Source organism: Scyliorhinus canicula, chromosome 17 (assembly GCF_902713615.1).
Source record: "Scyliorhinus canicula chromosome 17, sScyCan1.1, whole genome shotgun sequence".
Lineage (NCBI taxonomy): Eukaryota > Metazoa > Chordata > Chondrichthyes > Carcharhiniformes > Scyliorhinidae > Scyliorhinus > Scyliorhinus canicula.
The window spans coordinates 95,828,064-95,843,284 of record NC_052162.1 but is presented as its reverse complement, the minus strand read 5'-3'; the positions used below and the strand labels follow the sequence as shown (position 1 = coordinate 95,843,284).

General features: G+C 45.7%; 1 protein-coding gene across 3 annotated transcripts in view; it reads left to right on the top strand.

The window, feature by feature from the left end:
* Window positions 1-15,221, top strand: part of dock11 (dedicator of cytokinesis 11) — a 321,886-nt gene that overhangs the window by 103,847 nt on the left and 202,818 nt on the right. For all 3 annotated transcript variants that reach the window (XM_038774333.1, XM_038774332.1, XM_038774334.1), the window contains exons 12-15: window positions 1,361-1,582; window positions 3,721-3,843; window positions 9,761-9,843; window positions 10,622-10,744. In XM_038774333.1, coding sequence (XP_038630261.1) covers window positions 1,361-1,582; window positions 3,721-3,843; window positions 9,761-9,843; window positions 10,622-10,744 — 551 coding nt within the window. The remainder of the gene's footprint in view (window positions 1-1,360; window positions 1,583-3,720; window positions 3,844-9,760; window positions 9,844-10,621; window positions 10,745-15,221) is intronic.

The following is a 15,221-nucleotide window of genomic DNA, read 5'->3' as shown; positions in this document are numbered from 1 at the left end:
AATTCTGGGAAATTAAAACCAATCCTCTACTTCTGTGCTACCTCTTTTGAAGCCTTACGATGAAATCCCATCAGGTCCAGGGGATTTGTCAATTTCAAATCTCTTGAAGTTCTCCAACGCTACTTCTTTACTTATCCTGCTCATCATTCCCGCTAGGCCCTGGGCGTAACCACTTGAATTTTTTTTTGTTTCTTCTACCTTGAAGGTAAGTGTCTTTGCCATACTGTTTACATACCCAGTCTTCAGTGGTAGCTCTTTTCGACTCTGAGTCGAGAGGTCGAGGGGCGGGGTTTTCTGGCCATACCCGCCGACAGGATCTTGATTTCTGGACCGATGGTGACACCCACCGACGGTTGCCTGGCGGTGGAGGGTGCGAACAACAGGAATCCTCATTGATAGTGGCGGGACTGGAAGATTCCTAACCTGCCAATGGTGGGCCACTTCTGCCGCTGGGGGTGGGAAAGTCCTACCCCAGGGTTTAAGTCCCCACTCAAGAATTTTGAGCACATAATCTTGACCAACATTCCAGTGCATAGAGTGGCAGTGCTGCACTGCCAGGGGTGCTGCCTTTCCGAAAAGGCATTAGACTCTAATTTTTTTCTTCATGGGATCATTTAAACTACTTTAAAGAAGAACAGGGAACTTCTCCCTGGTGTCCTGGCCAATATTTAGTCCTCAAACAACGTTACCGAGTTGATTACCTGCTCACCATCCCATGGCTTTGTGTACACAAAATGGTTACCTCATTCCCTACACTACAACAGTGACTTTACTTCATTGGCTGTGAAGCACTTTTGGGTTGCCCTGAGATTATTCAAGTTGTTATAAACGCACGTATTTCGTGGCTAGCACGGTGGCACAGTGGTTAGCACCGCTGCCTCACGGCGCCCGAGTTCCCAGGCGTGATCCCGGCCCTGGGTCACTGTCCGTGTGGAATTTGCACATTCTCCCCATATCTGCGTGGGTCTCGCCCCCACAACCCAAAAGATGTACAGGTTAGGTGGATTGACCACGCTAAACTGCCCCTTCATTGGAAAAGAGAATTGGATACTCTAAATTTATTCGAAAAAAAAAACTAAATGCAAATATTTATTTGCTGGCATAGCTTAAACGAAATAGTTAGTAATGGACAGTAGCCTACAGGTGACCTGTCTTGTAGGTACTAGCGGATTGGCGTCAACATAATCGTAGGTTCGTTGGAACAATAGAGTCTGTGTACAGTAATGTTCAAATAGGGACAGTATTACTCTGTGTGGATACAAATACAGTACACAGTTGAAAGAATCCATCAAAATGATTAACTTACATTGTTGACAGGCCACATTCCTGATTTCACCGTGACCTTGTGTCTGATTACCAGGTTGAACCTTTCTTTGTGACCCTTGGGCTGTTTGACACAAAAGCTAACTGTAAGATCTCGGAAGATTTTCACGTGGATTTGAACCCTCAAGCTGTCCGGCAGATGTTACTGGGAAGCTGCGAGGGTGGAGTTGGAAATGGCGGAACAAGTGCAAACTCTGTCACTGATAATGACAGTCGTCTTAAAGGAGTCGCTGAGAGGTTTCTTCGCTACCCAAAACAGGTAGGGTTCCTGAGACAGCATCAGGTTTATTGCCCAAAATAATGGATAGCTTTTCAACTCATCAACACCCTTAATTCCTTTACCACTAAAGATGCATTTTACATTTTTCGCCTGAACGTTCAGGCACAGGGAAGACACTCGGGACCAGACCAGGAATGTAATAGATCAGGTTACATTGAGTGTGTGCACTGAATCAATTAATATCCACTTTGGACTGTTATAAAGGCTCTCTGGTTAATAGGGTGGTGAAAAAGGGATATTTTATAGAATACTTGCCTTTATCAATCGAGGCATAGATTACAAAGGCAGCAAGGTCATGTTGGAGCTGTATAGAACTTTGGTGAGGCCACAGCTGGAGTACTGTGCAATTCTGGTCGCCACATTATAGGTAGGATGTGATTGCACTGGAGGGGGTGCAGAGACGATTTACCAGGATGTTGCCTGGGATGGAACATTTAATTTATCAAGAGAAGTTGGATAGGCTTGGGTTGGTTTTGCTGGAGGAGAGAAGACTGAGGGGTGACCTGATCGAGGTGTACAAGATTATGAGTGGTATGGTCAGGGTGGATAGGGAACAGCTGTTTGTCTTGAAGGGTCAGTTACGAGGGGATACACATTCAAGGTCAGGTGCAGGAGGTTTTAGGGGCTATTTGAGCAAAATCTTTTTTACCCAGAAGGTGGTGACGGTCTGGAATGCACTGCCTGGGAGGGTGGTAGAGGCAGGTTGCCTCACATCCTTTAAAAAGTGCTGGATGAGCACTTGCACGTCATAACATTCAAGGCTATGGGCCAAGTGCTGGAAAATGGGATTAGGTAGGCAGGTCAGGTGTTTTTCATGCGTGGGTGCAGATTTGATGGGCTGAAGAGTGAATGTTGATGGGACTGGTGGTACAGTGGTTAGGACTGCTGCCTCATAGCGCCAGGGTCCCGGGCTCAATTCTGGCACGGGTGAATGTCTGTGTGGAGTTTGCACATGATCCCCATGCCTGCGTGGGTTTCCTCCGGGTGCTCCAGTTTCCTCCCACGGCCCAAAGGTGTGCAGGTTAGGTGGATTGGCCATGCTAAGTGTCCAAAGCTTAGGTAGGGCTATGAGGGTAGGGTGGATGATTGGGCCTTGGTAGGAATCTCTCATGGGGTCGGTGCAGACTCAATGGGCCAAATGGCTTCTTTCTGCCACAGAGATTCTATGATTTCGATATCCGTAACAATTGACAATCAGTTTATTAATGAAACTGAATAAATGGAAAAATACAGAGCCAAGTGTACCAAGTGAATTTTTAATTGTGAACCGATGCCCTATATGATATTTTAACAGTAAACTATACCGCAGAGAAAGTAAAAGGAGCCACGTAAGGATTTGCATTATTACCACAAGTGCAATCACACCGATGTATGAAGTGTAGGTAAGCAATGAAGTGAATTAATATCTGTCCAAGAGTTTACAGCACAGAATAACATGAGGGTTAAAACAATACTGGAAAAGAGCCTTGTTTCACCAATTGTCACAGGTTTATACATTATTTCATTGAATTGCTACATGCAGAAGGAGGCCATTCAGCCCAGAGTCTGCGCTTACCCTCTGAAAGAGTACACCACCGAGACCCACTGCCCTGCCTTATTCCCATAATCCCACCTAACCTGCACATCTTTGGACATTAAGGGGTAATTTAACATGGCCAATCCACCTAGCCTACATATCTTTGGACTGTGGGAGGAAACCGGAGCACCCAGAGGAAATCCATGCGGACACAGGGAGAATGTGTAGACTCCGCACAGGCAGTGACCCTAGGCCGGAATTGAACCCGATGTCTGGTGCTGTGAGGCAACAGTGCTAACCACCCTTAATTTCTCCCAATTGCTTTTATTCTTCACCTTCGATAATGTTTGTCTTTGGTTTTCAAGGGGACTATTTTCAGGGTGAAGGGGAAAGAGCAAGGAGTGGGGTTCATTGGATACCTCTTTCAAAAATGGCAGTTCAAACATGATGGGGCAAATGGCCCCCTTCAGTGTTGTGTGATTCTGCAAAATAAGTCCCTTGGTTGAATATCGTGGAGGTACACTCCCATTGCACTCAGTGAGCAGCTAGTCATCACTTTGGTTCTAATGTTTTTATATGTGTGTGTGCTTTTTTTTTGCAGGGGATCTTTTCAGTGACTGCCCCTCACCCAGATATCTTTCTGGTTGCGCGAGTGGAGAAAGTGTTGCAAGGAGGGATTGCTCAGTGTGCTGAACCATATATAAAAAGTTCAGATGCAAACAAGGTACTTCAGAAGGCTGCACCACCTCGACTCCTCTGTCAGATAGACAAATCCTTTGCTAATTACTTAATGCTCCATTTATTCACCCTTCTATGAGACGGTGTATATTTTCAAATGTTAAAAAGCTTTAATACTATCGTAGCACAAAGCTACTTCTCGGATGGGGAAAGGTGAGAACAAGGGAGGGCAATTTTATAATTAGAAACAGACTCTTCAGCGGCGAGACCAGGAAGCAGGGTCTTGCACAAAGGATAGCGGAAATCTGGAATTTTCTCCTTAAGGCTGAAGATGGAATGAGTCAATTGGGCCAATCAGGATTTAGTTTGATAAATTTTAGTTGGATAACGGTATCAAGGGGTATAGAACTGAGGTCCGGATCAGCCATAATCCTATTGAAAGGCATAGCAGGCTCAAGGGGCTAAATGGCCTCATCCCATTCCCATATTGCTCTAATTTCTGTCTTTGTTTGGTCATGATATGGAAAGTGCTTAACTCGGGGATTTTAAAAGCGCCTCTTCATTTGTTCACAATCTGCGTAGAGATGCATGTTGTGTCATGAAGGTATTCTGTGAAAACATGAGCATTGAGAATGAAAAAATAAAAGGGAGTATGCACTTAATATTGTTTGGGTGTTTCAAGTTGTAGTTATCTGCATGCCTGCTACATGGCTCTGTAAGTGGTGCCTTGATTATAGAAAGAAAGATTTTAATTTTTATAGCTCCTTTCATGACCCTGGGACATCCTAAAGTGCTTTACAGCTAATGAATAACTTCAGAAGTGGACTCACTGTTATAGTATAGGACATATAATATGTCAAGAGGCAGGTAATCTTGCTCCATGGCATTGCTGACCTATAGATTGGATGCTACGAGCGATGTTGTGATTCAGAGTTTACCTCAATTTTCAATTCCCTCTGAGACCTCCCCGCTGTAGGTGCTCCTCCGATTCTGGCTTCTTCAGCATCCACAATTTTAATGACACCACCATTGGCGATCGTGCCACTGCCTGAAAGGGCCCTAAGCTCTGGAATTCCCTCCCTACATCTCTCCACCTCTCTCCCTCTTTCTTTCATACTTGCTCCCTCTCTCTCTCTCTCTTCCTTTAAGATGATTCTTAAAATCGAACTCTTTGACCTATTACGACCCTGGACTCCGACCAGACTCCAACACTTGCTCGGAGACTGGACAGAAACCTCCATATTTTATTTTAATTTGTAAGACTGTGAGGAAAGGATACTTCATTCCAGAAATGATTCCATGCATAAATAGGGATATGGTATATTAAAATCAACTTTATTATTAGCACAGTATTACTAATTTTAACATCATAAAGACAATTGGGTGGATTCTCCATTTCTGAGACTGAGTGTTGACCGACGCAGAAGTCGTGGACTTTCACGAGAGTAAAACTGGCAGCGAACCTGGATCGGTTCAGCAACTGTGGAGGGGCCAGCACCGGCACCACGTGGAACACAATCCATTCCAATGGGAAATGGTGTGGGATTCACCGGGTTGGTGATTGATACTCTAGAGGCTAACAAACTACAGCCACATGTACACATTACAATCCCCACGCACACTCATCCCAGCCAACAAGATGACACTGGTTATGGTGGAGCGTGCCTAAACAGCGGCCCTGGCAGAAGTCCACCAGCCGGCGGCACAACTGTCAGCAAACTATGACACATTCCACACCCTCTCTCTCTCCCTCAGCATCCACAACACTGGTTTCACGATTTTTAAAAGCACAAGTGAACCGCACTGTCGGGAACTCGACTCATCAGAAGCGGAACATCGCGGAGGCCCCGGAGAATACCAGGTCGGGCCCGCTAATGAAATGCAAACAGCGTTTACTGTGCATGTGTTCTGGACTGCATTGACTCTGCTGTCGAGGAGATGGAGAATTATGATTTGGAGTCAAATCAGCGCCCGCTGCAAGTTTAGCGTCGGAACCTATTCTCCGCCCAATCGCGTTTCAGCGTCAGCCAAAGGAGAATCCCGCCCAATAGCTTTCAATTACCAGTTAAACAATACTTATCAATGCAATGAAATAATAACCCTTAACTGCTATCTTTATCTCCACTCAAATGACACCCATCTTTGGGTGTCCGGGTGGCACTACCAGGCTGGCAGGGGCACTGCCAGGGTGTCAGTTTGGCACTGCCAGGGATCAGGTCTGGTGGGCCATACCGGGTGGAGCTGGGTGTGTGGGGGGGGGGGGGGGGTGTTCCCGGGGTTCCCTGGGATCCCTGGGAGGTTGGGGGTGAGGCACAAATTGGGGGCTGAAGGTGGGGGTGGTGGCAGGAGAACAGGGCAGAAAGACAAAATAGAGCCCCGATCTGCGAGGTGACTTTCCTGCTGGGCTTGCCAGTAGGAAATTACTCTTAAGTGCAGCCTCAGCAGAAGTTGACTCATTGAGGCTAAGAAAAATGGCAAAATACCGTTGGAAAGCGGGTTGTTTCTCAGCCCTTGAGCCGTCGGGAAACACCCCGCTAAATGCACCCAAAATCGGAATTTTTTTTTTGGTTGAATCGTGCCCAATATATCTGAAATTCCTACATTCATCACAGATCAAGATTTTGGCAAATTTGGCCTATTTTACAAAAGGATTTGAATACAGGAGGCAGCAAGTCTTGTTGCAATTATATAAGAGCCTTGATGAGACGGCAATTGGAGTATTGTGTGCAGTTTTGGTCTCCTTATCTAAGGAAAGATTATACTTGCCACAGAGCCTGTGCAGGTTCACTAAATTAATTCCTGGGATGGAGGAATTCACAATGAGGGAAGATTAAGTAGACTGGGCCTTTATTTTCTGCGGTTTTGAAGAATGAGAGGTGATCACATTCAAACATACGACATTTTCTACAGGCCTCAAAGGGGTAGATGCAGGAAGGATGTTTCCCCCTCCTGGGGAGGGGGGGGGGTCTAGAACCAGGGAACAGTCTCAGAATAAAGTGCAGGCCATTCAGCACTGCGATGAGGCGGAATTTCTTCACTCAGAGCGTGGTGCATCTTTAGAATTCTCTGCTTGAGAAGGCAGCCGATGTTCAGTCACTGAATATGCTCAACACTGGGATCGATAGAAAGTAATCACCATCAGAGGATCTCACGGCCAGCCCTTGTATGTTGGAAAACAGATGTTCACTTTCCACTATTCCTGATAAAAATGCTGGTGGGTTCAGGCTTCCCGTCAGCTGCATCCATTCATAAAATCTATCCCTCCCTTCACCATGAAAGTATTTCACGGATCCAGGAATCAGAATATTTGCAGCCTCCGACCGACTTCAGCAATCGTGCATTTTATTTGGAGGGAAAAGTTTTAGTGAGTCAAGGATTTTGCGCTGCATCCTGACCAGGAACTGGAAACTTGTAAGGGGCTTTCATTGGACAAAACGATTTGACTGAAGAGGGATGAAGCTCTGACAGACCTCACTTCTTGTTCGCTTCATAGCAATTTCCTTAGACATTTTCACCTTCAAGGTAGACATCTCATCTAAGTTTCAGAATCTTTTATTGTGTGTTAAATAGCATAGCCCAACTGAGATTGTGTACTCCTGATCATTGGATTTACCGAGCAATGTCATTGGAGGACTATTAGTATGTAATATAGAACAAAGAACAAAGAAAAGTACAGCACAGGAAAAGGCCTTTCGGCCCTCGAAGCCCGTGCCGACCATGCTGCCTGACTAAACTAAAATCTTCTACGCTTCCTGGGTCCATATCCCTCTATTCCCATCCTATTCATGTATTTGTCAAGATGCCGCTTAAATGTCACTATCGTCCCTACTTCCACCACCTCCTCCGGCAGCGAGTTCCAGGCACCCACTACCCTCTGTGTAAAAAAAACTTGCCTCGTACATCTCCTCTAAACCTTGCCCCTCACACCTTAAACCTATGCCCCCTAGTAATTGACCCCTCTACCCTGGGATAAAGCCTCTGACTATCCACTCTGTCTATTCCCCTCATAATTTTGTAGACCTCTATTAGGTCGCCCCTCAACCTCCGTCGTTCCAGTGAGAACAAACTGAGTTTAGAACATAGAACATAGAACATAGAACAGTACAGCACAGAACAGGCCCTTCGGCCCTCGATGTTGTGCTGAGCAATGATCACCCCACTTAAACCCACGTAACCCGTATACCCGTAACCCAACAATCCCCCCATTAACCTTACACTACGGGCAATTTAGCATGGCCAATCCACCTAACCCGCACATCTTTGGACTGTGGGAGGAAACCGGAGCACCCGGAGGAAACCCACGCACACACGGGGAGGACGTGCAGACTCCACACAGACAGTGACCCAGCCGGGAATCGAACCTGGGACCCTGGAGCTGTGAAGCATTGATGCTAACCACCATGCTACCGTGAGTTTATTCAACCTCTCCTTGTAACTAATGTCCTCCATACCAGGCAACATCCTAGTAAATCTCTTCTGCACCCTCTCTAAAGCCTCCACATCCTTCTGGTAGAGTGGCAACCAGAATTGAACACTATACTCCAAGTGTGGCCTAACTAAGGTTCTGTACAGCTGCAACATGACTTGCCAATTTTTATACTCAATGCCCTGGCCAATGAAGACAAGCATGCTGTATGCCTTCTTGACTACCTTCTCCACCTGTGTTGCCCCTTTCAGTGACCTGTGGACTTGTACATCTAGATCTCTGACTGTCAATACTCTTGAGGGTTCTACCATTCACTGTATATTCCCTACCTGCATTTGACCCTCCAAAATGCATTACCTCACATTTGTCCAGATTAAACTCCATCTGCCATCTCTCCACCAAAGTCTTCAAACGATCTAAATCCTGCTGTATCCTCTGACAGTCCTCATCGCTATCCGCAATTCCTTTGTGTCGTCTGCAAAGTTACTAATCAGACCAGTTACATTTTCCTCCAAACCATTTATATGTAGTACGAACAGCAAAGGTCCCAGCGCTGATCCCTGCGGAACACCACTAGTCACAGCCCTCCAATTAGTAAAGCACCCTTCCATTGCTACTCTGTCTTCTATGACCTAGCCAGTTCTGTATCCACCTTGCCAGTTCATCCCTAATCCCATGTGACTTCACCTTTTGTACCAGTCTGCCATGAGGGACCTTGTCAAAGTCCTTACTGGAGTCCATATAGACAACATCCACTGCCCTACCTGCATCAATCATCTTTGTGACTTCTTCGAAAAACTCTATCAAGTTAGTGAGACATGACCTCCCCTTCACAAAACCATGCTGCCTTTCACTAATACGTCCATTTGCTTCCAAATGGGAGTAGATCCTGTCTCGAAGAATTCTCTCCAGTAATTTACCTACCACTGACTTAAGGCTCACCGGCCTGTAGTTCCCTGGATTATCCTTGCTACCCTTCTTAAACAAAGGAACAACATTGGCTATTCTCCAGTCCTCCGGGACATCACCTGAAGACAGTGAGGATCCAAAGATTTCTGTCAAGGTCTGAGCAATTTCCTCTCTAGCCTCCTTCAGTATTCTGGGGTAGATCCCATCAGGCTTATCTACCTTAATATTTTTCAAGATGCCCAACACTTCGTCTTTTTGGATCTCAATGTGACCCAGGCTATCTACACACCCTTCTCCAGAATCAATATCCACCAAATCCTTCTCTTTGGTGAATACTGTTGCAAAGTATTCATTTAGTACTTCACCCATTTCCTCTGGCTCCACACATAGATTCCCTTGCCTGTCCTTCAGTGGGCCAACCCTTTCCCTGGCTACCCTCTTGCTTTTTATGTACGTGTAAAAAGCCTTGGGATTTTCCTTAACCCAATACTAATATTAAGTGTAAATGATTTAGAAGTTTGAAGTGAACACATTGCCCATGATACTGTAGGGGTTCAAGTGGATACCTGAGTTTGACTTGTTTCCAACACTGTATTGATATATTCCTTTCCATCTACTCCATGTACAGGCTACTCAGAAAGTGCTGAAAGCTGCCAAGCAGATATGCAGCAGACTTGGAGGATATAAAATGGCCTTTGCTTGGGCTGCGAGGTCAGTTTTTATGCATCACAACCAATTGTAGATGGACATTTTTTTCTGAAATATCTATAAGCTAAAGATTGTGTAAAAGTGCCTTTTTGGAACAGGAACTCGTACCAGTAAAGCCCCTTTCCATGTTATTACTGGGCCTATCCCAGTGAATGTCACATCCAGTTACTTACTTTACATCCACAGTTTTGTGGAGAATTGGCAGCAGCTAATTTGTGTAAACAATAGATGGTTTGAATGTCCGGGCGATCACTTTTTATTAATGCTGGTTGAGAGGGGACTGCTGACTAAGACACTGGGAGAACTCTCCTGTTCTTCTGGAAAATACTGAGTTGGGATCTTTAGCTTCCTTTTAAACCTTCGGACAGGTTTAACATTACATTTCCAACACCTCCAATTATGTGCCATTCCCTCGGTTCTGCACTGTAGTGCCAGCCCTTAAATCAAGACTAATGTGACTATCTCCCCAGATTCTATTTCTAGCCAACAGTTCAATATTACAATAAGAAGGAAAATACTTGCATTTATTTCAAGTCCTTTGCCCCCTTTGGATGCCCATTGGCCGCTAGTGGGATCTTCTGGTCCCGTCGATGCCTCCAGTGTCTTGCGTGGCTGGCCCATCCCTCTGCCTGGGAACACGCCGTGGGGGATTGCCTCCGGCGATCTGGAAAAATCCCACCTGCAGGAAGGGCTGGAAGGTCCCATCCAATTTTGAAATTAGGTTTCAGGTCCCGTTAAAGGTAGAATTGATTCTGGGAACCTTTGTTTTTCATTCTCGCAGGCCTGTTTTTAAGGACACTGAAGGCTCCATCGATACAAGTGGAAAGTTCTCGCCTTTTTACAAACAGGACAGCAATAAGCTATCGGATGAAGACCTACTGAAAATGCTGCCAGACTTCAGAAAGTGAGTACTGGGTCCTTTGAGCAAAGGCAATTGTGAAACTTCTCATTATTCTGAAGAGGCACCTTGAGGGTAAATTTACTACTCCGCCCTCTTGAGCAGTAAAAGGAGTGAGGTGGGGGGGGGACTAGGCTGCAGTGCTGAATCTCTGTCTCTAACCTCTCCCTGCAACCATCTCCGCACTCACATGTTTAACTTCATCTTTTTTTTGCAAATGGCCAGAGTTTCAGAACTGTTGTCTTGTCCCTCTTGAGCTCGGTGCTGTGTTTACTGAGCAGGATGAGAAAGGTGGGAGGCAAGTTTCACCTGTTGGACGGGCATATTCAACGTGATTTCGCGCAAACTATGTCGGTTTGGGATATCTACACCTGCAGTTTGTCTGTTTTCGGAGCCACTGAGATGGCGATTGCCTGAGCTGTATAGGGTTGTATTCCTTATTGATCCATGTAGGCTTTGTAAAAGCAGCTACAACTGCACAGGAGTTGTGGTTATATTGTCAGGAGTGAGAGTTTTTGGTGATGTGTGACTGATTCAGGTTTTCACAAGCCAAGTGGATTAATTCTGTGACTGCAAAATATGAGTGGCAATCTCGGCAAGACATGACATGGGTACCACCATTATATGTGAGAACACCATCCACCAGGTACGTGGTACATACTCATGCGACGCGGCCAATGTTGTCGACCTCATACTCTGCAAGAAAGGATGTCCCGAAGCGTGGTACGTTGGCGAGACCATGAAGACGCTGCGACAACTGATGAACGGAAATCGTGCGACTATCGCCAGGCACGAATGTTCCCTTCCAGTCAGGGTACGCTTCAGAATTGACTTCTGCATTCAGCTTCTGATCTTCGGGTAAGCGTTCTCCAAGGCGGCCTTCAGGACGCGCAACACTGCAGAATTGCCGAGCAGAAACTAATAGCCAAGTTCCGCAAATGTGAATACGGCCTCAACCAGGACCTTAGATTGATGTTGCATTACATTCATCCCCCACCATCTGGCCTGGGCTTGCAAAATCCTACCAACTGTCCTGGCTTGAGACAATTCACACCTCTTTAACCTATGGTTATCCCTCTCTCCAGTTGCTCCGTCTGGGCCTGTAGACTTAATTATATGCAAAGACACGCATTCAAAGTATCGTCTTGCTTCTTTGACTTTGTCTATGTTTCTGGAACCCACCTCTTCTTTCACCTGAGGAAGTAGCAGTGCTCCGAAAGCTAGTGATTCGAAACAAACCTGTTGGACTTTAATCTGGTGTTGTAAGACTTCTTACTGTGCTCACCCCAGTCCAACACCGGCATCTCCACGTCATGCAAAATATGAAATTGCACAAAGTGGAAATAATGATTGCCTGACTGGGCTCAAAGCAGAGCGAATATAAAGGCGACCCCCTGTTTCCTGGCGGCAGGATCACCTGGTCCCACCATTGTCAATGAGATGTCCCATTGAATCCATCCCACCTAGCCTTTGGACAGTAAGGGGCAATTTAGCATGGTCAATCCACCTAACCACAGTCTTTGGACTGTGGGAGGAAACCAGAGCACCTGGAAACCCAGATAGACTCAGGGAGAACATACAGACTCCACACAGATGGCCGCCCAGGGCCGGAATTGAACCATGGTCCCTGGTGGTGTGAGGCAACAGTGCTAACCACTGCGTCAACTTGCCGTATACTTCTATTCATCAAAGAACTGGACAAATGAAAGGGAATCTTTCCTCACAAGGTTCAATAAATTTTCCTAAGGAAAAAATATAGGGTGGAATTCTCCCAGTTTGAGAATAAGTCTAGTGGAGGTGGGGGCGTGGGGACGTGGAGTGTGTCCCGCTGTGGAGGATGGCGGGAAAACGCACCAAATCTTTTGGCCCTGACCTAATTAATTATGCACCCGGCTGTTTTAAATTGTACTCCATTGTGGGGCAGGCCTGGATAGCGCATAGTCCGCCGTTTGTGTCCAGGTGTCATTTATAAAAGGCACCCAACATCAATGACCCACAATTCAAGAAAGAAAATGGACCTCCTGAGATTAAAGGAGGATCTGCAGAAACATTCTGAGACTGGAAGATAGACATCATCCAGGACACTGAATCTGGAATGTCCACCTGCTGATCCTCCTCTAACCCACTCCTATGGTATTCTAGGTTCCAGGGTATCATAAAATCATAAAATTTACAGTGCAGAAGGAAGCCATTCGGCCCATCGAGTCTGCACTGGCCCTTTGGAAAGAGCACCCCAGTTAAGCCTACACCTCCACCCTATCCCCGTAACCCAGTAACCCCACTTAACCTTTTGGACACCCAGGGCAATTTAGTATGGCCAATCCACCTAACCTGCACTTTCGACAGTGGGAGGAAACACCTGGAGGAAACCCATGCAGACAGGGGAGAAAGTGCAAACTTCTAACAGACAGTAACCTGAGGCCGGAATTGACCCTGGAGCTGTGAGACAGCAGTGCTAACCATTGTGCCACAGTGCCGCTTCCTAATGGATAGCCTCCATCCTGAACTCTGGAGGCAGCACCTGGCATTGTTCAGATGAGTCCTGATATCTGCATGCCATGTTGTGCAGACGTGTTTCATGCTGGCATTGCAAAAATCTGGCGTGGTGGGGGGAAGCGGCCAGGCCTTCCCCTTGTATTTTATTAGCACGATGCAAATGGGGTTCGCAACGTCCTCTGGCAGATTTTCCGACCCACCATGTGGACATCAGTGGAAGATTCACACTGGTATAAAACCGATTTCTGGTCCTGCTAAATTGTCCCACCTCACCCACCATCAAACATGCCACCGGTGCTTGGAGAATTCCCCACAATCCACTCTTGCATGGTTTGTGGACATAATGATCTTGGTGGATCAAATGGCATTTTTTTATGCTATGTTTATTGATGTTGCTGGAATGTTTCATGATGGTCTTAAAGGTCCAGTCCTCTGCCAGTCTTTATTTAAATGTTGACACCCACAACTGACCAAGCTTCACTCCTGTCAGACCTGTGCAAGTGGTGTTGTAACTGGGTTGATGGCATTATTGGCTGTCCCCCAATTTGAGGATGACGTCTACTGGGGTCACTATTTTCTGCCAGGTGACTGAACAGGTTGATTATCAGTTCCAAATCTTTGGCCACATGGGGCGGGTCGTCCCAAGAGGTAGGGTCCACGTAGGGTGCTCTTTTGGAGGGTTGGGGCAGACACTATGAATAGGGCAGCATGGTGGCGCAGTGGGTTAACCCTGCTGCCTCACGGCGCCGAGGTTCCAGGTTCGATCCAGGCTCTGGGTCATTGTCCGTGTGGAGTTTGCACATTCTCCCCGTGTTTGCATGGCTTTCACCCCCACAACCCAAAGATGTGCAGGCTAGGTGGATTGAACACGCTAAATTGCCCCTTAATTGGAAAAAAATAAATTGGGTTCTCTAAAAAAAATTTTTTAAATGAATAGCCTTCTTCTGTGCTGTGGGAACTCTATAATTCTGCCTACACTTTTTTCAAATAAATTTCTAGTTGTCTCACTTCCTTGCTCTTTCCCCAAAGCCCTGCATTTTCTTTTCCTTTTTGAGTGCGTGTCTAGCTCCCATGTGAAAAGTCCGCCTAATTCTTTGAGGCAGTGCATTCTAAATCATTTTCCTTTGCTGCGGAGCCAAATTTCTCATTCTCCCCTGGTTCTTTTATAAATAATCCTAAATCTGTGTCCTCTGGTTACCTACGCAGCTGTGAGCCTTGTTTTTAACATGAACTTATCGACCTCGGATTAAAGGGACGCCTTGGAAAAGATTCCTTTCAAACTCAAAGCTGTCCACTTGAAATCCATAAACTGATGGTGGTTCAAGTAAAATTCCTCTGATACGGTTTCTCGATAGATTGCTGAAAGGAAGGAAAAGACTCGAGTGGTGTCTCCCCTCAAAACTATTTTTCTCTTGAATAGTAATAACCGTAAATGACCTGGAATAGATCCTTCTGGAAGCAACCTAGCTCAATCCTGGCAAAGCATTTCACATTTTCTTTTCTCAATTCCTTTCCGTTGCTTAAGCCAGAATCTTCCCCAAACCAATTAGTTTGCCACTAATTACTTGAGCTTTAATCGTCTTTTGAACCACCACCCATCTGGCTCCTGATCAAATATCTGCTGAAAACCTAAGTAGATTATATTTGCTTCCTTGACCACATGAACCTATTTGATTAACCCTTCAGTGGTTTCTCAGGTGAACTATTTTACAGAAGATTGTTCATTATTGGTGTTCTGTAACTTGCTTGGTCTTCCTCACACCTCTGTTAAGATTCTTGGAAGTTTTGTCCAGCTTAAGATGCTCTAGAAATACCTGTTGACAATTGTTATGATGATGATATTAATGTCGGCTATGAAGATGGCTGCTCTATTAAAATATTACAGAAAATTACATTAGTACTGCTGTTAGTGTGTGCGTCAGCCCTGGTCATTGTTTTATACTTAAACGTATTTTGAGTTGTGTGGATGAGTCTTTGCTTATTCTAC